The 23,235-nt window shown below is 39.1% G+C and overlaps 2 protein-coding genes across 3 annotated transcripts in view; one reads left to right on the top strand and one right to left on the bottom strand.

Moving 5' to 3' along the window:
• Positions 1 to 13,939, bottom strand: part of lhfpl3 (LHFPL tetraspan subfamily member 3) — a 37,302-nt gene extending 23,363 nt beyond the window's left edge. For both annotated transcript variants that reach the window (XM_074625372.1, XM_074625371.1), the window contains exons 1-3: positions 13,812 to 13,939; positions 12,240 to 12,616; positions 11,011 to 11,515 (exon numbers count right to left, since the gene is read on the bottom strand). In XM_074625372.1, the coding sequence (XP_074481473.1) occupies positions 11,011 to 11,449 (439 nt within the window). In that variant the 5' untranslated portion in view covers positions 11,450 to 11,515; positions 12,240 to 12,616; positions 13,812 to 13,939. The remainder of the gene's footprint in view (positions 1 to 11,010; positions 11,516 to 12,239; positions 12,617 to 13,811) is intronic.
• Positions 13,817 to 22,657, top strand: orc5 (origin recognition complex, subunit 5). Its single transcript, XM_074625370.1, has 14 exons — positions 13,817 to 13,958; positions 15,405 to 15,497; positions 16,754 to 16,939; positions 17,277 to 17,351; positions 18,159 to 18,270; positions 18,607 to 18,737; positions 18,846 to 18,894; positions 19,750 to 19,840; positions 19,986 to 20,035; positions 20,272 to 20,384; positions 20,503 to 20,550; positions 20,631 to 20,741; positions 22,168 to 22,280; positions 22,395 to 22,657. Exons 1-14 carry the CDS (start codon positions 13,845 to 13,847, stop codon positions 22,438 to 22,440), a joined length of 1,332 nt encoding a protein of 443 aa, XP_074481471.1. The 5' UTR covers positions 13,817 to 13,844; the 3' UTR covers positions 22,441 to 22,657.
• The last annotated feature ends 578 nt before the right edge of the window (positions 22,658 to 23,235 follow it).

Below are 23,235 nucleotides of genomic sequence, written 5' to 3'. Positions count from 1 at the left end.
ATAAAGTGGCCAGTGAGTGTACAGTTGAGTTGCATATTCTTTGCTTTGAGAGCCTTTTGTAAGTTACTCAAACTCGACAGAAACATAATAAAACTCACCACAGCCGTCTTGGTTAGTCTTTCCATTGTTCTGACCACAGGTTCCGACAATCACCAACTCTGATTTAGTCAAAATAAACCCTTAAATCACATGTCAAACTATGCTGGCTCTGTTTTGTTTGTTCTCTCTTGATACGTCATCCAGGTTGTTTCCTCGCCTGTCTCTCTTCCTCTCCGACGCTGAGTCGCCTTCTGAGCGTCTCTTGATGATCACTACCGCCCCCTAGCGGCCGGAGTCAGGAGTCAGCGGTCAATAACGGTATACCACTATATATATATATATATATATATACTGCAATATATATATATATATATAATAAATAAATAATATGTATTTATTATATTCATATATTATATTAATTATGAATTATTTATTCATAATTCATTTATTATGAATATTATTTATTCATAATAAATAAATGAAAATAAAATAAATACAAAATAAAATAAAACAGTCAATAAAATATGTTGTCAATATGATTTGAGAAGCACACACTCACACTCACACACAAACAACTGCTGGTGGAAATAATATTAAAAAGTCAAAGCAAAATGATTATTTTCTCAATCAATATGTTCTGCTTTTAAATACAAAGGTTTTTTGAAAATGTCTTCCATGAACTTAAATATTTCTAACCAAAAAACAAATTTAATAGACTGCATGTGTAAAAAATGTGTAAATGATTCGCGTTGCTATTTTCTCAATCTCAAGGTCATATATATATAAAGTATATATATATATATATCAGATTCAGCAGAGACCTTGTTAGAGAAAGCCCAATGCTTCAGCAGCTTGTAGCCCTGACTATACACTGTTACCTATGAAATTGTTAGAGCACATTAATGTCAGATTCCTCCTCTGGCTGCAGCAGATTTGTGAGCAGCTGACAGCCAGATACGAGGACCTCAAGTCTGGCTGTGGACACGATGTTCGATCTCACCTCTCCACCAGACCACACACCCCATAAAACACCTCACCCTCTGGGACACCTTTAAACCGCCCTGCCCACGGCGTGTTTAGATTTATTCTCTCTCAGTGACAGCTCTATTAAGTAGATCGCTGATCATCTGGGTGCTCGACTTTAAAGGACACATTTCAAGATTGTCAAACTCTATAAAGGTTTTTTTATCCCATAGCATAGAACATCTATCTGTGGAGGGCTGACAAGCTCAGAAAATATTGTAATAAAGGCTACATGTAACATAACGTTTAACTGGTATCATATTATGAAAAATAAACACAGTTTATTTCTGAAAAATATAAATATTATTCCGTAGCTACATTTTTTAAATATGATGGGCAATGTTTCTGAATACAGGCTGTGTGTATTTCTCCATGGATTGAGAATGTTGATACTTTCACAGTATTTATACAGCACTTAAACCTTCTTTATAATAAAAAAGACATGAAAATATCACTTTTTACAATATTGGACCTTTAAGTAGTATTTATGTACAACTAAAAAGCTTCATTCTCAAGTAACCAAAGAAGCACTTTGATGCTTCATGATTATATTATTTTTCTCAGAGTCAATACTTTCCTAAATGTTTCTGTTGTAAGGGGGAGATTGAGGCTGCGAAACTGTCAGAGGCTGATAGAGGCTACCGACCGGTTACTGTCCCTTTAAAATCCTCATCAGCTAAAGGAGGTGATCCACTTTCTTAATCCTCAGACTCAGAATTAGTCTCTAAAGTTTGAGCTTCAGCTGACTTGGCTGCCTTTTAATTTGGCTGATTCCCTCTGCATGTGTCAACATCTCGCTTTCTTCTTCATACTTCTGTAGTGTTTTTTTTTGTTTTGACTCTGTGTAAAAATCACCGTCCATCCACTGTGACCTCTCTGAGCTTAAAAAAAAAGAGATGTTTTCCTAAAGGGCAGCCAGGAGCAACCAGCTGAGCACTTAACAGAGAGGAGAGAGGGAGTAGAGGAAAAGAGGGCAGAGGGTTTCATCTAAAAACCTGCAGGTGAACACTCTGAATCTTCTTTTTTCTCTCCTGCTAACAGCTTCTTCTGTATACGTGTGTTCCTGTCGGCGTCTTAGTCTCATGTGTGGTCATGTTACATCACTGTAAAGCCTCTCAGACTCTTCCGGTCCTTCATTATATGTGTGAGAGGATAAAGACTAGGCTGATGTCATTAGCCCTCTGCTTTAAATCTAGACCATCTCCACTACACTGCAAATGTTCACAGAGCTCACATTAATGTGGCTTTTTTTTTTTAAGATTAGCTTTGATCAGCAGCCAATTATTGACAGCAGGCTCTCATTTGATGTCTATTTTAATAGGGACAAGTACAGAATGTATAGCATTCATATTCAGTGATTTCAGCTACTGTATTTCATTAGGCCTGACATATCATATATCATATTTATCACTTAGGAAACAATATTTCACATGTGAAATGTTTGTGGTTGGTTGGACATAAGTGCTACATTTAAGTGATATGCATATGTGTATGTATATATATATATTCTCTTGTTTGATTTTTGTTCTATTGTTTGTTTTTCATGTAGTCTTATTTGTTTTTATTGGATTGTTGTCTACTTTCTGTTCTGATTATCTACTCTAAACTGTTCTGCTTATTCTGTGTGCTTTTTGTTATTTATTTTGTGTTGTATTTTTCTAATTATCTTAGCTTAGTTTTCTTTTTTTCCCATTTTTTGTTATTGTTTGTTTTTCTTCTCACGTTGAGGGTTGAGGTCCGTTGTATCACAACGTCCTGTCACATTTCTTATTATTTTTATCTGGATTTTCTGAAGTTTTATGTGTTGCTCAAATAGAATAAATAAATATCAAATGTAAGAAATAACATATGAAAACAACAATGTAATAAGGGAATAAGAAATAAGAAAGAGCAAAAAAATTAGGGCTGTCCTCGACCAGAGAAATTCTTAGTCGACTGATTGATTACTTGATTTAATCGACAGATCTGTGAAACTGAGTTTCTCCACAAAGAATCGCACAAAAGCACCACTTTAAATCTTGTGTTTACCAGAGATGTGCTCATAAGTTTCTTGGAAATAAGTCATTCAGCATGAAAAAAGCATAAAGAAACGACTAATCGACTAAAGAAATCTTAGTCGAGAAAGACCAAAACAACCGATTAGTCGACTTAGAGGGGGCAGCCCTAGAAGGAAATTAAATTTCATTGCAGGAAATACCATTCTTATGTATCTCTTGTCAGGAAGGATTGTAGAATATAATGTGTAATTTGTATAACATATGTGTTCTTAACTTCAGATTAAACAAGATGAATATAAAGGAGTAAGCATGACTACAACACAAGCAGTATTTCAACGTGAAGGTTTCAGCTTTCAAACATTCCCTGGATAATTTCTCATTATCTGTCCTTCTGCTCTGCAGACGCAGCGTGATAGTGTCTCTGCGTATCTCTCCCTCTCCTCTCCAACACACAATGTGACAGTGATAAGCAGAACGTCCCCGTTCCACTTGACATCGTTCTGAAGAGGTGTAAAATTGAATACCGCGCGACGCACCGAGCATTCATATAATGTAATAATATCAGTCAGAGGCTTTTATCAAGCTGTGATATCATGCATCAAACATCAAGCAACCAGAGCTGCTGTGTTCTCTGTCACTCTCTAACAATAACTGATCCTCAGTACATGCAGCTGTCCCCTGTTGGAGCACTTCCTCCTCACAAATCAACGTTTGGATCAATAAAACCTCCAGCTACCAAATGGACTTTTTAGTTTTGGCTCCGAATGCGAGACCACTTAGAGCGCCGTGAGGAACGCCACTTACTGCACAGGAAGCTGCTGGTCAGACAACCAGGAATTAGACCAGACCCACCTCTGATTCTGTGGATTCCTGTGGACTCACAGAAAATGTGCAGCTGTTCATGCAGTGGTAATGTGTGTGTGTGTTTGTGTGTGTTTGTGAGATCCAGATGGCTCTGGAGGCCATCCAGGTTATTGAGCATCAACATCAGCATCCTGTTTTCATTATCACTGGCACTTTTCTAGTATGCTTTTAGGGTTTATATGTTGTAACTAATGGATTTATTAATGACAAATAAATCACTTATTCCTCTTCAGTGTCGCATGGAGGTCGGGGACAGTGCCTGTCGAATGGCAGACCGCGGTGGTGGTTCCCATTTTTAAAAAGGGGGACCTGAGGGTGTGCTCCATTTATCGGGGTATCACACTGCTCAGCCTCCCTGGGAAATTTTATTCTAGGGTGCTGGAAAGGAGACTCCGACCAATTGTCGAACCTCGGATCCAGGAGGAGCAATGCGGATTCTGGCCGTGGAAAAGTGGACCACCTCTTTACCCTCTCGGGGCTGTTGGAGGGGTCATGGGAGTTTGTTGGAATACGGGGTACCGGGGACGCTGTTACGAGCCATCCGGTCCTTGTATAACCAAAGTGAGAGCTGTGTCCGTATACTCCGCAAGGGTTGTCCCTTGTCACCGATCCTGTTTGTGATTTTCATGAACAGGATTTCAAGGCGAGCTGGGGAGGGGGAGTGTCCGGTTTGGGGACCTCAGAATTGCGTCTCTGCTCTTTGCAGATGATGTGGTTCTGTTGGCATCATCAGGCCATGGCCTTCAGCGCGCACTGGGGTGGTTTGCTGCCGAGTGTCAAGCGGTCTGAGGAGCTCAGACATCTGGAGGGAGCTCGGTATAAAACCGCTGCTCCTACGCGTCGAAAGGGGCCAGCTGAGGTTGTTCGGGCATCTGATCAGGATGCCTCCTAGACACCTCCCTTTGGAGGTTTTCCGGGCACGGCCAACTGGTAAGAAGTCCGCAGGGTAGTCCCAGAACACGCTGGAGAGATTACATATCTCGTTTGGCCTGGGAACGCCTTGGGGTCCCCTAGGAAGAGGAAACATTGCTGGGGAGACGGACGTCTGGAATTCCCTGCTAAGCCTGCTGCCCCCGCGTCCCAACCCCGGGTAAGCAGAAGAAAATGGATGGACCAGTTAAATAAAATTATCTTAAAATGACAATATTATTGTTTATCGCAATTATTTCTGGGACAATATTTCGTCCAACAAAAGTATGACGGGCCTACTGGTTGTAGCCAACAACTTGGAGATGAATATTTCCAAAATCAAATAACTAGCAGTGGGTGGATTTCCATAAGAGCCATAGTGGCCATCTGTCTTTGGTCATGGATGGTCAGGGAATTCAGTAGGCGGAGAACTGATGGTGTTCTTGCAGAAAAATGAAGGTGAGAAACAGAAGACAAAGACATAAACGTTGTCTCTCTGTTTGGGCCACATGCCAGTTATGTATGTCTGCCAACTACTGAGATAAGTTATGCAAAGGATTTGTGCAAACTATAAAACAGACCATCAAACCAGACTGTGTTTTTTTCACATCTCCAAAGAGGCAAAGAAACGGCTACATCATTACAGCGATCATCATTATTCTTCGCTATATTCCTAAAAAATCTCTTTATCCACCAGGAGGCAAGAGCTCATCAAACATTCAGGACATCCCATCGTTGGAGGAGAGGGCTGCCTCTGAGCTGTGTGTGCTGCCTTTGATAGCAGATCACAGCAGCCTCATACCACCTGAAATGACATCTGACAGGGAGGATTTTTTTACAATCATGTCGGGATTTCAGACTGCTTAGAGAGAGAAAGCGCCTCGATATTGGCTATTTAAGTTGCCTAGAAAACCTTTAAATGGCAGATTTCACAGTGGCCTAAACGAGAATGAGAGACGAGACAGACCGAGTGATACTGAATGAGGCAGCGAGAGACAGAAGCACTGTGATGATCAAAACAGATGATTTTCACTTCAGTAAAAGTTTAGAAATATTAGCGGCAAAATGTACTTTAAGTATACAAAAGTAAAAGTAGTTGTTATGCAAGAAAAATGCCTCATGGCTGATATATTATTATGTATAATACACCTCTGTGGACACTTTTTTTCGTCATTTATTGCCTTAGTTGTTAAGTCTTAATCCTTGGTTTTCATACTATTTCTATCTCTTGTGCATATTGACTGTAGTGACTTTTATTTATTTTTTACATTTCATTGTCTATTGTCATTTTTAGTCTTGCAAAATTATACTTATTATCATGTATTTTTTTTTTTTCTTGAAGCATTTTGTGTTGTATGATGTACAATATGAAAAGTGTGATATAAATACAGTTGAGTTGAGCTGAGATAACATTATTAGACTGTTAATACAGTCATATTAAGCTAAATATGTTTGTGTTTTGGATGGTTAGTCGGACAACAAAGTAATTTGAATATGTCATCTTGAGTTTTTGGAAATTGTGATGACATTTGTATCGTTTTCTGGCATTTTATGGACCAAACGATTTGAAAACAATCATTAGTTGTAGCCCTCATTATATGGAGATCGGTCTTTTGTTTTGCAAGTTACGTCAGCGACGTTTGTCACGTGTTTTCCGTACTTATGTCACGTTGCTTCTGTACGTATTTTATATAGTTTACATACTTAACCCCAACCATGATGTTTTTCCTAAACCTAACCAAGTGGTTTTGTTGCCTCAACCTAACTGCGGACTCTACCGTAGTTTTGTTGCGTGGCGTATAAATGTAGAATACAAGTACAAGTACAATACTTGAGTAAATGTACTTAGTTACTCTCCACCACTGCTAACCCCCCCGATTGGACTGTTATCAGGCCATTAAATGTGCGTTATCGATCGCTATTAGCACCATATGGGTCAGTAGGGGCTTAGTACGCTTACTATGTTGTAAAAGTGAAAGCGAAACTTAAAAGCAACAAGTTCTAACATGTTGTAAAACTGAATGAAGCGCAACAAAACCACTTAGAGGTCATTGTCGCGTTCTTTTATACCTTCTTTTGGCGATCAACCATGTGAGTAGATGATAAAACCTACTAGTGAGTGTAGTAGGCCCCTACTGACCCACATCTATGGCGCTTATAGCAACTGATAACACCTATTTGATGGCCTGATAACAGTCAACCACCAGAGATGAAAATCTGATTCATGTCTTCCTCTGAATGTGTTGCAAACTGTCACATCTGCTCCTCTGACATGGTGGGAAACTGAAGAAAGCCAACCTGTGACCCAGAGGAATAAGAAGCAGCTTTGATCTGTGACGAAAAAACCCTGCAAAGACTCAAACTGCCAGGATGTGCTACTCATTATGACTGTGATAGAGCTCATCATGGTGCTGTCGCTCCAAAATAATCACAGCTGCTACAGTTTGAGACACTCTGAGGTTGTTTTTTTTTGCTATGAAATAGCCTCACAGCTGGCCAACGGCTCTACTAACCTCTATATCTAATCAATGGCTTGTGTAACGAGGAATTAGATTGCAGTCTGTAGTTGCTATTTATTGCTAAAACTGGTGATCCGCGGACTTTTTGAAACACATGTTCACCCTGAATCAGAACGTATATTTAGTCGTTGTGTGTTTATAGGGAGAAACAGAAGCACACTCTCTATGAGTGTGATTATTATTGGTTGTGACATTTAATTCCCATTTGAGAACAAGCTGTGTTTTACAAGCAGGCATCTGTGAAGATGCACAGTGTGATGCTGGGAGATTATTTATAAACACAAATTAGATCTATAGATGAGAATTATGAACCTTAAATTATGCTCAAAAAGTCATTATTTGTCATGGGTTTTTCTATTAGGGTGTAAATTGGTGCGTTGGCACTCATTCACTCACAGAAATAAAATAAAATCTCTTGTTTTTGGTTTAAATTAAAGCTCCTTCATTTACATACTTCTTCTGTTGTTTCTACTAACAATGCTTATTTGTTCATAGCATATTAAAAAGTCCATCATCTCACCAGTTATTTATATATTTGTAATAATCTGCCCAGGGACTACAGATGGAAATGAGCTCTTTAGTTAACTCTGGCACATTTATATTGAGGTAGAAACTGAAATGTTGATTAATGTGCACAGTCCCTGGTAAATAAATACATTTAATAAATTAAATTAAATGTTGAGTCAAGGTCACTTGAATGACAGGTCAACTGATAACATTTGTTTTCTTCCCGTTTTAACCTCGTATAAATTGTTGTTTATCATTTATATACATGATCTTCTGAGCTTTCGCTAATTCAAATGTGTGTATGTTTGCAGATGACACAATAATAGCAGATTTAAAAATTAAGTTGCACGAATATCAAAAAACAGTTTTACCTCCTCATCTCTGGCTAGAGGTTCAAGGTACATTAGCTGTTTCTTGTATGACACACTCAAATCAGATGATAAACAAAATGTAAAAATCTTCTACTTGGTTTCTCATCAAAAAGTTCTTTATGTGCATTTTGTTATGACATTTAGTATTTCTGAAATCCTTTTAAAGTAAAGATTGTTAATGCTGATGTTTACTGTAATGTTCCCATGTGTACTGAAACAGTTGGCTGCGATATAAAGCGGAGCTGCACTAGTTTTTTGAAAATATAATTTTGGAAGGAAATCAAGGTCGTGTCTGTCTGCTTCAAAGAGGAAGCTGGAAATGTGACTAAAAATAATTAAAAGCAGTTCAATCAGTCACTACTACATGTCTCTGCTCCTTTGATTTTACTTTCTCACTTCCTTTTACGTGTGTTTTTCTCTTTTACTTAATGTGCATGGAGGGTTTGAAGATGTAAGAGAGACCCCTTCTGTTCTCATTAGGAGAAAAAGAAGAATTTGCATATTATAGTTGAAAGCCACATACAATGTAAACCCCAAAAAACAACTGAGGACTTACCTGTTTCTATAGCTGAGAGTTTTAACTTTTATACTGACAGAGTCGAGGTGTTAACCACATATATATAACAGAATTCTGGATGTACTGTATTTTGGAATATGTTACATTTACGGGATTTTCGGGATGAACAATATACAGAAAATACATTTTTGTTCATAATGATGATCCCAACCTGGACGGAAATTACACATATACATCACTGTCTGGTTCTGATGAATCTCTACATGTAGCCAGGTAACCTCAGTGGTGTAGTGGTAGTTGATGAGGTGGGTGTACTACTAGGTAGATAGGTAGGTTACAGAGGAAGTACTCTCCTATATATTCCAATGGCTTTTTGGCGGATAGGTGGGTATAACGTAAACCACCAGACAAAGAGGTATACTACATATTGGGATGCACCGACCTGACTTTTTTGATAGCGATACCTGGGCTCCATGACCTTAAAGAAGTTGGAGAACATCTGGATTTTTAGGTGCAGATGTGTGCATGTTTTTATACCAAACTTTTATGAAGTGGGGATGAGGGAGAAACCTCTTATCTACTAATTTAGATAGGTAACCTCAAAGTCCAGTTCTGACCTGTAGGTATCAGAAAAGCACCCTCCCCCCCACCAAAACATTGTATAAATGCTTGTATCTTTTCATTATTTATCTCTCAACTCGTTTTCACTATTTCAGTCTAAGGTCTTGTGTTCCCCCAAGGCTGTTGTCACTCCACCTACACTTCAGACAGTTACATAATGTTTTATCAGGGCTGTAGTAACTACAGAAATGCTCTATGAATATAATGCTCTTGTGAATAAGAAATGCTTCATCCCTGGACATTTTCAAAAAACACCTCAAACGCCACCTGCTCATCAAGGCCTATGATCTCAGCTGACTCTTCCTACACATCACTCTTTTAATTACTTAGCTATATTTTCTCCTCTGTGTTATTTATTAGTATGATTTTGTGTGCCCCCTTTGTAAAGCGTCCTTGGGTTTCTGAAAGGCGCTATATAAGTCCAATTTATTATTATTATTATGTGTTTTGACCTTGTCATTTTTAAAAAAAATCTCAATGAGGAGATGAGGGTAAGTGAATTATTAAACACTTGAGTTGTCATAACAGAGCTCAAAAGAGTATCTGTTGGAGTCGATGACCTTAAAAAAGTTGGAGAACATCTGGATTTTTAGGTGCAGATGTGTGCATGTTTTTACACCAAACTTTATGAAGTGGGGATTATCTACTAATTTGAACTCTGACACACTGAAGTGTGTTATATGAACTCCAACCTGTATAGTCAACAGAGCCCCCTCCTACCTGCAGCCAGCTGCATCCAGCCGCAGATCTTGTATTCTGGATTTTTAGGTGCAGATGTGTGCATGTTTTTATACCAAACTTAATGAAGTGGGGATGAGGGAGAAACCTCTTCTTATCTACTAATTTAGAACATCTGAATTTTTGGGTGCAGATGTGTGCAGGTTTTTACAGATGTGTGCATGTTTTTACAGATGTTTTTAGAGATGTGTGCATGTTTTTAAAGATGTGTGCATGTTTTTACAGATGTGTGCATGTTTTTACATATGTGTGCATGTTTTCACAGATGTGGGAATGTTTTTACAGATGTGGGCATGTTTTCACAGATGTGTGCATGTTTTTACATATGTGTGCATGTTTTCACAGATGTGTGCATGTTTTTACAGATGTGTGCATGTTTTCACAGATGTGGGAATGTTTTTACAGATGTGGGCATGTTTTCACAGATGTGTGCATGTTTTTACAGATGTGGGCATGTTTTCACAGATGTGTGCATGTTTTTACATATGTGTGCATGTTTTCACAGATGTGTGCATGTTTTTACAGATGTGTGCATGTTTTCACAGATGTGTTCATGTTTTTACATATGTGTGCATGTTTTCACAGATGTGGGAATGTTTTTTACAGATGTGGGCATGTTTTCACAGATGTGTGCATGTTTTTACATATGTGTGCATGTTTTCACAGATGTGTGCATGTTTTTACAGATGTGTGCATGTTTTCACAGATGTGTTCATGTTTTTACATATGTGTGCATGTTTTTACAGATGTGTGCATGTTTTTACAGATGTGTGCATGTTTTTACACCAAACTTTATGAAGTGGGGATGTGGCACACCTATTCTTATCTACTAATTTGAACTCTGAAACACTCTGAAGTGTGTTATATGAACTGCAAACTGTATAGTCAACAGAGCCTCCTCCTACCTGCAGCCAGCTGCATCCAGCCGCAGATCTTGTACACGGTCCCGGTGCTGCAGAAGAAGAAGAGCGCGAAGCAGCCGATGCAGGTTATGACCAACACCATGGACATGCCGATGAAGAAGGAGGCGGCCTTGAAGGCGCCGGAGGGGATGGTGCTGAACTCCGTGAAGCTGCCCTGACAGGTCAAGTCCCGGGACAGCCCGTTGCCGATGCAGTAGTGGAAGAGCCCAAAGTACCCAGCCTGAGGGGTGTCCATGCCGTCCCCGATCCAGTAGGGCTGGATGAAGCACACCACGTTGACGATGGCGAAGAGGATGGTGAAGATGGCCCACAGGACGCCGATGGCGCGGGAGTTGCGCACGTAGTTGGTCTGGTAGATCTTGGCAGCCTCGGAGGCGGGGAGCATGGTGGTGGTCGTGGTGCTGGGGGCCCCGGGGATCATCCTCCAGGTCTGTGTGAAAGGGGGGTCCTGCAGGATCTATTTATGAACCTCAGCAAACTATAACATCTGTTTGCAAAAAAACAAAATCACAAAAACTTGTTATTTTTCTGACTTTATTCAGTCACATCCTCAGCATCCTGCAGTGGGGGCTGGCCAATAAAGGGCGTTAGAATCACACACAAAAAAACATTACTACTACTACTACTAATAATAATAATAATAATAAAAATTATACAAATTATACAAATTGTCAATATTTGTGTGTTTTAAATATGGAATGCACACAGTAATATGTGTAATTTGATTGTAATGTGATTATATTTTGTATTAATAATCTGAATCTGTAAAGTAACTAAAGTTGTCAGATAAATGTAGTGGAGAAAAAAAGTCTAATATTTCCCTCTGAGATGTAGTTTAGTAAAAAGTCTAATATTTCCCTCTGAGATGTAGTTTAGTAAAAAGTCTAATATTTCCCTCTGAGATGTAGTTTAGTAAAAAGTCTAATATTTCCCTCTGAGATGTAGTGGAGTAGAAAGTCTAATATTTCCCTCTATGTAGTTGAGTAGAAAGTAGAAAGTAGCAGAACATGGAAATACTCAAGTAAAGAAGAAGTACCTCAAAATTGTATCTAAGTACTTAGTTACATTCCACCACTGAGTACATTTTATACTGTTGTGTTTATCAAGGCATTATTTACTCTTCCTGTTGGAATAAAATAATTGTTGATTATTTAACTGCAAAGTAGTCATGTGTTTTTCATACCTTCCCTTTTTTTTGCATTAAATCATACCGGGATGTTTGCTGAAATTGATTGGATGTGGCACAGCACCACCAAGAAAAATTTTCCACCAGCCTCCACTGATCATCAACATCCTCAGCATCCTCAGCATCCCTGCTCTCTGGTATCCATGGCGATGTGGTTCTCCTCTCCTCCTCTCTGGTTCTCATTCATCACTCTCGCTCAGCAGAAAACGTGCGTTCCAGAACTCCATTCAGAAAACCACGTTGTATTTATCCAACATTTGTCCTCATGTTGTATTTTGAAAAAATGTTGTGTCCAAAACCAGAAGGCTGTTATTCCGACAAGACAATACCAGGCTCTCTCAGCTCCGTGGTTCGGTGAGTGAGATCTGGCTGAAATGGTCCGTCTGAGCTGCAGCTGAGCTCCTATTGAATCAGAGGAGGAGGAGGAGGAGGAGGAGGAGGAGAGCACATAGGACCAACCCACATCCACTAATCCCACTCTGACGCATTATCCCAGCAATTCGCGCGAAATCTTTAAACAGACACAATGGTACATTTATAATAAAAACAATAATAGTCCTAAATTTAATGCTCCCATAATAATCCCACTACAGCTGCATCATAATACTCTAATTGTAGGAGCAGGGTATTGACAATGCAAATCCAAGAATTAACGCACACAAATGCACCTATTCAACAACAATAATAATAGTAAAAAAATATATATATATATAATATACTATATATATATAGTATATATACACTATATTGTATATTTATGCATATATACATATACATAAATATCCATATATACTTATGTATATATACTGTATATCTTAATATGTAAAATAATTTCTCAAAATAAATAATGATATATATATATATATACAATGAATAAAGTGCTTAGGAATAAATTAATAAATAAAAGCCAAAACAAAAAGAGAAAGTCTTATTAAAAGCCATTTTATAAAAAAATCTGAGAAATGATTTTACATATTACGATATATATGGATATATACTGTATCTTAATATGTAAAATAATTTCTCAAAATAAATAATAATATATATATAAATATACTGTATATATATATATACACACACACACACACACACACACACACACACACACACACACACACACACACACACACACAATGAATAAAGTGCTTAGGAATAAATTAATAAATACATATATTTATATATTTGTTTTTAAAGTATATAAAAGCATCTGATATCCCTTTATTTCACCAATGCGAGTTTTAAAGCCAAAAAACTCCATTACCCATGATTCATTGCGCGATTTCTGATTGGCTGGCAAACGAAGACCGTCATTTGACGTAATCTGAAGGCGCGCGCGAAACTCCTGAGTGTCCTCCTGACTGTTTGTTTATGTTTTTTAACTTTAACTAACTCAGCTTTTCACCGCTTTTTAACTCTGTTACACGTTTGATTTCCAGATATATGTGTTTCCACAGTACAGTATATGTATTTCCTACAATATTGATTGTTTTGATCGTATCTTATAGTGAATATCGTGCTGAGTGTGCTGTAGCTGACCGTTAAAGGTAGCTAGATAGATAGCTATCTAACGTTAGCCTGGGTGTGTGTCGTCACTGACCTCCTCACAGTGTGATAGATCCTGTATATCGGGATGTCAGCGCTGTTACAACAAGCCGGGTATGAGGAGGAGAGACTGCAGAGGGTCTCTGAGCAGCTGCCCTGCAGAGAGATGCAGGCCGGGATGCTGCTGGCGCTCCTGGGACAGGTACTCCTCTTCTTCTTCTTCCTTCTCCTCTTCCTCTCCTCTTCTTCTTCTTCTCCTCTTCTCCTCTTCTTCTTCTTCCTCCTCTTTTTCTTCTTCCTCCTCCTCCCCTTCTTCTCCTCTTCTTCTTCTTCTCCTCTTCTCCTCTTCTTCTTCTTCCTCCTCTTTTTCTTCTTCCTCCTCCTCCCCTTCTTCTCCTCTTCTTCTTCTTCTCCTCTTCTCCTCTTCTTCTCCTCTTCTTCTTCTCCTCTTCTTCTTCTTCTCTTCTCCTCTTCTTCTTCTTCCTCCTCTTTTTCTTCTTCCTCCTCCTCCCCTTCTTCTTCTCTTCTTCTTCTTCTCCTCTTCTTCTCTTCTTCTTTTTCTTCTTCTTCTTCCTCCTCTTCTTCTTCCTCTTCATCTCTTCTTCTTCTTCTTCCTCTTCTTCTTCTCCTCTTCTTCTTCTTCCTCCTCCTCTTCTCGTCTTCTTCTCCTCCTCTTCTTCTTCCTCCTCCTCCTCCTCTTTTCTTCTTCTTTCTCCCCCTCTTCTCTTCTTCTTCCTCTCCTCCTCTTCTTCTCCTCCTCTTCTTCTTCCTCCTCCTCCTCCCCTTCTTCTTCTCTTCTTCTTCTCCTCTTCTTCTCTTCTTCTCTTCTTCTCTTCTTCTTCTTCTTCTTCTTCCTCCTCCTCTTCATCTCTTCTTCTTCTTCTTCTCTTCTTCTCCTCCTCTTCTTCTTCTTCCTCCTCCTCTTCTCTTCTTCTTCTTCTCCTCCTCTTCTTCTCTTCTTCTTCTTTCTCCCCCTCTTCTCTTCTTCCTCTCCTCCTCTTCTTCCTCCTCTTCTTCTTCCTCCTCCTCCTCCTCCCCTTCTTCTCCTCTTCTTCTTCTCTTCTCTTCTTCTTCTCCTCTTCTTCTTCTCCTCTTCTCTTCTTCTTCTTCCTCTTCCTCCTCCTCTTCATCTCTTCTTCTTCTTCTTCTCTGCTTCTTCCTCCTCCTCCTCTTCTCTTCTTCTTCTTCTCCTCTTCTTCCTCCTTCTTCTCTTCTTCTTTCTCCCCCTCTTCTCTTCTTCTTCCTCTCCTCCTCTTCTCCTCCTCTTCTTCTTCTTCTTCTTCTTTGTCTTCTTCTTCTCCTCTTCAATACAGTAAAAAAAATACAGCAAAATACAGCAAAAAAAATGTGAAGTTACATTTTAAATCTTTCTGAAACATTTATTTTAGCCAGCTAAAATTGTGTCTAGCTTGAAAATAATATTTCTTCATGATCAATATTGTGAATCAACAGCACAGAACAATACTTCTTGTTGCCACAGACTTGTCCATTATGGATTCAGGTGTTTGCTGATGAAGAAATATTTTGATTCATTTTAAATCTTTGTACGAGAATTAACTTGGAGAACGTGTTTGTTTAGATTGTTATTGATCGTAATGAAATGTCACAATTGTATTGAGTAAAAATGTACTGAATGTTGTTCTTACAGCCGCACCAGTACAGCTACCCCTCCATCTTCATCTATGGTCATCGGGCTTCAGGGAAGAGTCATGTGATGCAGGTTTTGCTGAAGGAACTTGAGGTGAGAGAGAGATTTGCTGTCAGTTCAGGGACCTCCAGGACTGAATGGTGTTTGATTGTGCGTATGCAGACAGACTACAAAAGTTTGTCACAGGACAAACAGTTAATCAGGATTATGTCAGTGAGTGTCTGCTTAACATGAAAGAGTTTGACTCACCGACTACTTTAAGCTTATATAAACCTTAAGCAGATGCTGGAACTTTAATCATGCAAAGCCTCCTCGAGACCACTGAAAGACTGCTTGGAAATACCGCAGTAGATTTGATTTAAAGTACCAAGAATTTCACTTCCCTCAATACATTTTATTGCCTTTCAGAAAAATCTCCTTTTCTCAGTGCACACAAAGCTTTGTGTGCGTAGGCTTATGTTTCCCTTCTCCATTTAAAATTCATGGACAGAATCACTAGGTGTCTGATTTAGATTCCTTCCCACCCAGTTTGCACCCACACTTCTAGTTGAAGAATATATACGCTATAGACAATTAAATGCCACCAGAAATGTGATGAACTCTAGGATAGTTTTTCACAATGTGGACAATACAGTAACCAACTAACTAAGGTTGCAACTGTTATTTTATTTATTTATTAATCTGCCAATTATTTTATTTTATTGTGTTACTTTTTTTTAATTTCAAAATGCATTGTTATTACACCCACAGGCAGTACAAATGGATATACAAGCCTTCATTTAGGTTGATTCGTAGTGTGTTTATTTTCCTTTTCAAAGGGTACCTATGAAAAAGGACTTAACATAAATACAGTATAAACATCCAGAGAGCCGGAGGTAAAGGAGGGGAATATAATAATAAATAAAAATGCTTATAGCAGTTGACTGATTATGTTCTTGATTAATCATTTGGTCTATAAAATGTCAAAAAATAGTAGCTCCTCACAATTTCCCAGACCCCAAAGTGACGTTTTCAAACTGCTTGTTTGACCAAGCAACAGTCCAAAACCTTAAAGATATTCAGTTTACTAAATATGAAAAAGAAGACGCTTGAACCAGCAAATGTTTGGCTGAAAAGATTAATCGATTATCGAAATAACTGCCAATTAATTTGTTTTTCAATCAGTGACTAAGCTCTTATGTAACACCAAATTACAGCAGAGGATGGCTGTGACAGTTTGAATACTTCATTCATTCCATTAAGGACTGATTTGAAGGAGCGAACAAACACAATGTGAAGATGTGTATTTAACTCCACACATATCAAACTGATTGTCTGTCATCCTTCCTTCCTCCTCTTCCTCTCTGCAGCTGCCTCACGCCACCGTCAGCTGTGTCGAATGTGTCTCTGTTGCGTTGCTGTTTGAACAAGTGCTGCTGTCTTTCTTCGGCTGCGACGCCGCCTCGCTGCTCCCCCGCAGTCCCTCCCTGTCTGACTTCGTACGCGTCTACAGACAGCAGCGCTCCCAGTCTCCTGCCAAGCAGACGCGATACGTTGTGAGTGCCGTGCACTTTAACGGCCCAGTCAGAACATCACTCCTCACTTGGCACACCAAAATACTGAGATGATTTATTCTTGGGATGTGTCACTGAAATGTTTGTATGATAATATGATTGGTAGTGATAATAACATATGCAAATAGATGCTGAACAAAGCTCCAGATGCATTAGCCTGGGGAGAATAAGTGGTATTTTTAATCTAGTGTTTTGGCTTCATCATTTCATTATATTAGAAAGTGAGCTCACAGCAGTAATGTGGCATGATAAAACAGCCATTCACAACCTCTAGTTTATTGAATATGTCACAAAATGAGCTCAAATGTGTGTTTTTCAGGTGATGGAAAAAGCCGAGCTTCTGAGAGACACCGACGCCAACCTCCTCCCCGCTCTCCTGCGTCTTCAGGAGCTGGTGAGAAAGTGCAGCGAGCTCTTTGTGTTATCTATCAAGTGTGCCACTTTTATTGTTGTTGCATGATGACTGGAAGAGCTTCTTTTGTAATGACTGACCTTGAGCTGAGTGTGTGTGGAGCTCTCTCATAATGCTGTTAGGAAAGAAGGAAGGAAGGATGGCGAACCACTTGCAGCATTTTAATTAGGGACATCAACAGGACAAAAGACTTATGTGACTATTATTTGTGTTTTTATTCCTGTGAAAGCAGATTGTTTTCTGGTGGAGTGTTTTGGAGGAATCTGTCTTTTCAATGTCACAACGCTTCAGTGCTGCCACGCAGGAATCTGAAGTGATAATTAGGATGCAGATTTACACGTATGTGAAGGATGACAGAATGATGAAGGGTTGATGTGTCTCTGTATTATTATTATTATTATTATTATGGCCTCTCGGGGGAAAAGGTTAACATGACGGATTTACTGCCTAGGAGTTAGAGTGTATTTTATTATAGTGGCAGAAAGGCACAAGTAGGGCTTCAACTAATGATTATTTTCATTGTTGATTAAACTGTTGATTATTTTCTCCGTTAATCGATCAGTTGTTTGGTCTATAAAATGTCAGAAAATGGACATTTTGAATATTTTCTGGTTTCTTTACTCCTCTGTGACAGTAAACTGAATATCTTTGAGCTGTGGACAAAACAAGACATTTGAGATATAAATATATAAAACACATAAATTGAATTGGTAGTAACGTCTGTAGCCATGGAGACGTACTCTCACTGAATACACTGTCATTACATATTTGTATATGTGTCTCTTTCAGGTTGAGGATAACGTCACCGTCATCCTGCTCAGTGAAATCGTCTGGGACAAGTTCAGACCAAACACCGGCTGCTTCGAGCCTCTTCTGCTCCATTTCCCCGACTACAGTAAAGGTAGAATTGTTCACACACGCGCGCTACATCAGTCTGTATCATGAATACACTCCCATCACGCTGCATATTGATGACGCGCACTTGGCGGATGCGGTGCGAGATGTGAGATTTGTACCTGTGATTTTGTTCTAACACTTTAGGCAGCGACTGTGGAGGAATAGTGCGTTATAAAAACACCACTGTATGAATTCAGCACTTCAGAGGAAGTGAATCATTGTGCTGGAGATGTGAGAAGAGACATTTTCTTTTTTATGATATCTCTGTTTTTATGTGAGTGTAGTGACTTTGTGGTTTTCTGTATGTGTGTGTTTGTCTATTTTGTCCGTGTATTTGAAGGTGAGCTGCAGCAGATTTTGTCCCAGGACAAACATCCCTCATATTCAGCTGAGCTTTACTCGTCCTACGTCAACATCCTGCTGGGAGTCTTTTACTCGGTCTGTCGGGACCTCAGAGAGCTACGACACCTGGTCAGACACACACACACACACACACACTCATAATTCAGAGAAGATTTTTCATTGTTTTGATTTTCTTTCAGTCTTGCATCGTTGATTTCTCTCTTTTCTTTCAACTAGGCTGCCCTCAACTTTTCAAAGTTCTGCGGGCCGTTAGCAGAAGGAAAAGGTAAAGACTTTTATTCATTCATCTGACAGTTGATCAATATTTAATGATACTTTATTTTACCCTTTATTTGTGTTCATTTGAAGAGGGATCTCTCTATCATGTTGAAATGCCCCTAAGCTATTTGAACTTTTAAATTTGTATTTCTTTAAAGGATAACTTCGGTATTTTTAAACCCGGACCCTTTTTTCCCATGTTTTTGTGTCTAAGTGACTAAAGGGGATATACATTTTTGAAGTTAGTCCAGTATTAATGGATAACGCTGTAACCGGCAGCCGCACAATGAACTGCGAGGGCAAGTGAGCCAATGTGATCCAAACATTTCCAATAACTTCAGAGTCAAAATTTATTGAAAAAAGATAGACGTAATCATTTCCAAAATTCACAACATGATTTTATCTATCTAAATATTCTGCTTCAGTCCATATTTGTTGGCGTTTAGCCTTTCAAAAACAACATTGTGGTCAAAAAACTGTTTACTCTCCCGCCCGCACCTGTATTAACGGGGCGGTCTAGCAGCAATCTAACAGTACCATAAATTACAATTACAATTCAAGGACTGTATAATAATAAAGTATGTCCATGAATATGAGTTTACAATTAATTTCAATTCCTTCCCGGCATTGAGGAGTTTGGTTTATAGCGTTTTGCCCATAACACTCGTTGACTTCTTGCTTCACAGAGCTGAGGGGCAACTGGGTGATAATTCTCTACAACCTTCCACATTACGCATAGTCATTTCATCCATTGTTTTTCCCGACCTTACTGATTACATCCCTTCTCTTTATAAACTTGAACTCATTGTGTGCTTTATGACTGTGGCTTTTTCATCAACGCTGCTCTGTTTTATGTCTCCAGTGAAAGAGACGGACACACACAAGCTGTGGAGGAACGTTGAGCCTCATTTGAAGAAAGCCATGCAGACTGTTTACCTGAGAGAAGTGTCCAGGTCTGTGTCTTTTACAATGAACCGCATCACTGTTGATCTAATTCTGCTTGTTTGCTGCCGTCTGGTGAACAACCTGATAGAGCGAGATCACTGATGTTGTGGTTTATTTTATATCGTTATGTCCTCTTCTCTTTTCTCTGCTCAGTCTTCAGTGGGATAAGATGCAGCAAACGGAGGAGACTGGAGCGTTGAGAGGTATTAACACACACTGAGAGCGCTGTGGCACTCACTGATGTAACGCAGAGCAGATGTTAAACAGCTGATAGGGTGCTGTGACACCCTCGATTTGTTTTAACAGCATATCAACACATCACACCCAAAATAAATACATTATCACCTAATCTTGTGAACATCACGATGTACCGTATGAAAGTATATTTAGCGTTCCAGATATATGGTACATGTGACTCAATGCATTTATTTCCCCTCAGGTTTATCTGCTCACACTCATGTTGAACTGCCTTATTACTCCAAGTTCCTGCTGATCGCTGCCTACCTGGCGTCCTACAACCCCGCACGCACAGATAAACGCTTCTTTGTAAAGGTACAGGGATTTGATCTTATCGTGCTTGTGTATTTTTTTTATTATCCAAATCAACGGTCTAAAGACAGAGAGTATGTTGAATGAATGAGTCTGATGTCCCTCTGTTTCCTCCCAACAGCACCACGGTAAAATCAGAAAAACAAACTTCTTGAAGAAAAATGAAAAGGTGATCATCTTAACACAACACGGCTCAGTTTTAATCACAATCTTCAGATATAATCTCAATATATTCTGTCTGTTTTCTAGACCAGTAACCATCTTCTGGGCCCAAAGCCGTTCCCTCTGGACCGCCTGCTCGCCATTTTCTACAGCGTGGTGGACAGCAGAGTCGCCCCAACGGCCAGCATCTTCTCCCAGGTCAGTGTCCAGTTGGCTGCTGCTGCTGCAGTCACATTTAGTCGCTTCACATTTGCATAATTTTTTACCATATTTCACAACACATTCAGGACACAGTGCACAGACAGAGTTAATTCACACTGACCAAACAACTAGAAGAGGCTCCTCAGATTCCAGTGACGGAATATTTTCTCACATTGTTTGACATTAAATCACTTTTATTTGTGCATATAATAAATGTATTATTTTTATGCCGCTGCACCGGAGACAGTCGTGGCCGGAGGCGTTATGTTTTCGGGTTGTCCGTTTGTCCCATTCTCGCGAACGAGATATCTCAGGAACGCCTTGAGGGAATTTCTTCAAATTCGTGGTATGTGGTGGTATGGCTCTAGGGATGGAAATGTCCAACGATCTGTTGGTCCACCACTTTGGTCCAGACCGAAATATCTCAACAATTGTTAGATGGATTGCCTTGAGATTTTGTACAGACTTAACTTGTTCCCAGAGAATGAATCCTACTGACTTTGGCGACCCCCCTGACTTTAACTCTAGCGTCACCATGAGGTTCACATTCATTTTTCCCCCTTTCAAGGAGGTTCCCACTGAGCAATTTGACGTTGAAAATACAGATAAATAGATGTATACATCGTCTATGTCTCAGTGGGTTATGTTTTTGGTTCGGTTTGTTTTTTTGTCAGCTGGATTATGAAAAAACTACTGGCCTGATTTTCATAAAACTTGGTAAAGGGTGTAGTGACCTTGGTCGGAGGATTGTCATTAAATTTGTTTCAGACATTCATGGTCACCTCAGGATGAACTATAATAACTGAAGTGATCCTCTGTGATGACTAGACTCGTTAAATAAAGGACAAATAAAGACGTATGTATGTGTTTGTCAGCAGAACACTAAAATTATCCATCCAAAGTAGTTTAATTAACCTCCTTAACTGTCTGTTTACACGCAATCAACACGACCATTTCCGTTGAGTTAAACTGAGCTCTGTGGTGGTTTAATGTTGTCCTTCATTTGGTCCTGCAGTGCTTGTTATCCTTCTCCATGATCCCGACATTAGCTGTAGAAAGACTAGAGTCTATAGAAAATTATTTAATTTCACGCTTTTTCCCCCCATTAGCCAGATAAGCAAATTAAAATGAATGTACACTATAATAATCAGAGGATTTTTTAATGATATTTTCTCCGATTTCTAGGTGCAAATGGCACCATATTTTATGTTAAATCAAACCTAATGACCAGTGAGTTTTCTGCCCATATGGTCGTGAGTTTCAGGATCTATTTATGGCCCAGAGCATGAAATGGTTTTAGGAAATTAGGCCCGACCCATATCTCTCTCTATCATTTAGTGCCTCGGCTTCAGAGTGAGGGAAAGCTGTGTTTAAAGAAGTGGAACAGAGAGTCATTTCATGTTTCCCTCCATTCTCCATTTAGATCTCGTCTCTGGTGACCCTACAGCTGTTGACTCAGGTCAGCCACGACGACCAGCTCGACGCCCCCAAGTACAAATGTGCCGTTTCTATGGACTTCATCTGTGCCATCTCCAGGTGTGTGTACATGTCTGCTACATACAGTATGACCGAGACTGAAGGCAGAAATACTCAAGTAAATTAACCTTTTTACTCACAGAGAATGTGCTGTGTGTGATTTTTATCTTCCAGAACGGTGAATTTTGAGATTGTCAAGTACCTTTATGACTTCCTGTGAGACTGACGGAGAGACGACACGCAAGACAAAAGGTGGATTTATACATTTAATTTAAAGACGAGCCAAATGAGGAGCTCAGACTATTGTTGTGGAGGAAAATTAATCCAATTATGTCGCTGCCCCTTGTGGATGATGAATGAGATTGTCTCTTATGACTGTCCATGTTAAGTATTTGCATTTCTATAAAAATAAATGCCATATTGGCAATTATGCTTTATATTTGTTTTAGTTTTGTTATGTATTTAAAGGAAATATCCAAAGGGATTTCTTCTTTTATAAAACAAAGAGAGCCAGTATATAATATAGTTCATCCTGCTTAAAATAATGGGATAAAAAAGATGAATACGATGAGAGTTTAGCCTTTTTAGTCTGACATAGAGCGACCTTGGCACCATGCAGGTGAATCATCGTACTTGCTCAAAGGGAGGATTTTGTTGCCGTGATGTGTCACCTTTGTTTACCTTGTTGTATGAGGCTGTATACTGAAGTCATACTGATACTATAATGGAGAAAATTCACAAGCTTTTATGAAGATTTATTGTGTAAAAACTATAAGTTTGCTCATTTAATTGGGCTCCGATTTATTCGTCCTCCCTTAATCTAAACTAAACTGGTGGTTTCCAACCTTTTGGGCTTGTGAATTTTTTTTTTATTTAACCTTTGTTTAACCAGGTGAGTCCCATTAAGATTAAGAATCTCTTTTCAGACAGGCAGCAGCATAAAAAACACATAGTTACAGACAGAAAAACACAAAGGGAGACAAAAAAAACATCTTTTCTTTAAAGAGCTGTCTCA

The sequence above is a fragment of the Sebastes fasciatus genome, chromosome 23, assembly GCF_043250625.1.
Source record: "Sebastes fasciatus isolate fSebFas1 chromosome 23, fSebFas1.pri, whole genome shotgun sequence".
In the NCBI taxonomy this organism is placed as follows: domain Eukaryota; kingdom Metazoa; phylum Chordata; class Actinopteri; order Perciformes; family Sebastidae; genus Sebastes; species Sebastes fasciatus.
The sequence above is the reverse complement of the archived record's forward strand: the minus strand, read 5'-3'. Positions and strand labels throughout refer to the sequence as shown.

Excerpts from the sequence above, each read along its gene's own strand:
- orc5 (XM_074625370.1), top strand. The coding sequence starts at position 13,845 with ATGTCAGCGCTGTTACAACAAGCCGGGTATGAGGAGGAGAGACTGCAG. Across the intron at positions 15,498-16,753 it reads TTTTGCTGAAGGAACTTGAG|CTGCCTCACGCCACCGTCAG; the intron begins GTGAGAGAGAGA and ends TCCTCTCTGCAG. Across the intron at positions 17,352-18,158 it reads TCCTGCGTCTTCAGGAGCTG|GTTGAGGATAACGTCACCGT; the intron begins GTGAGAAAGTGC and ends TGTCTCTTTCAG.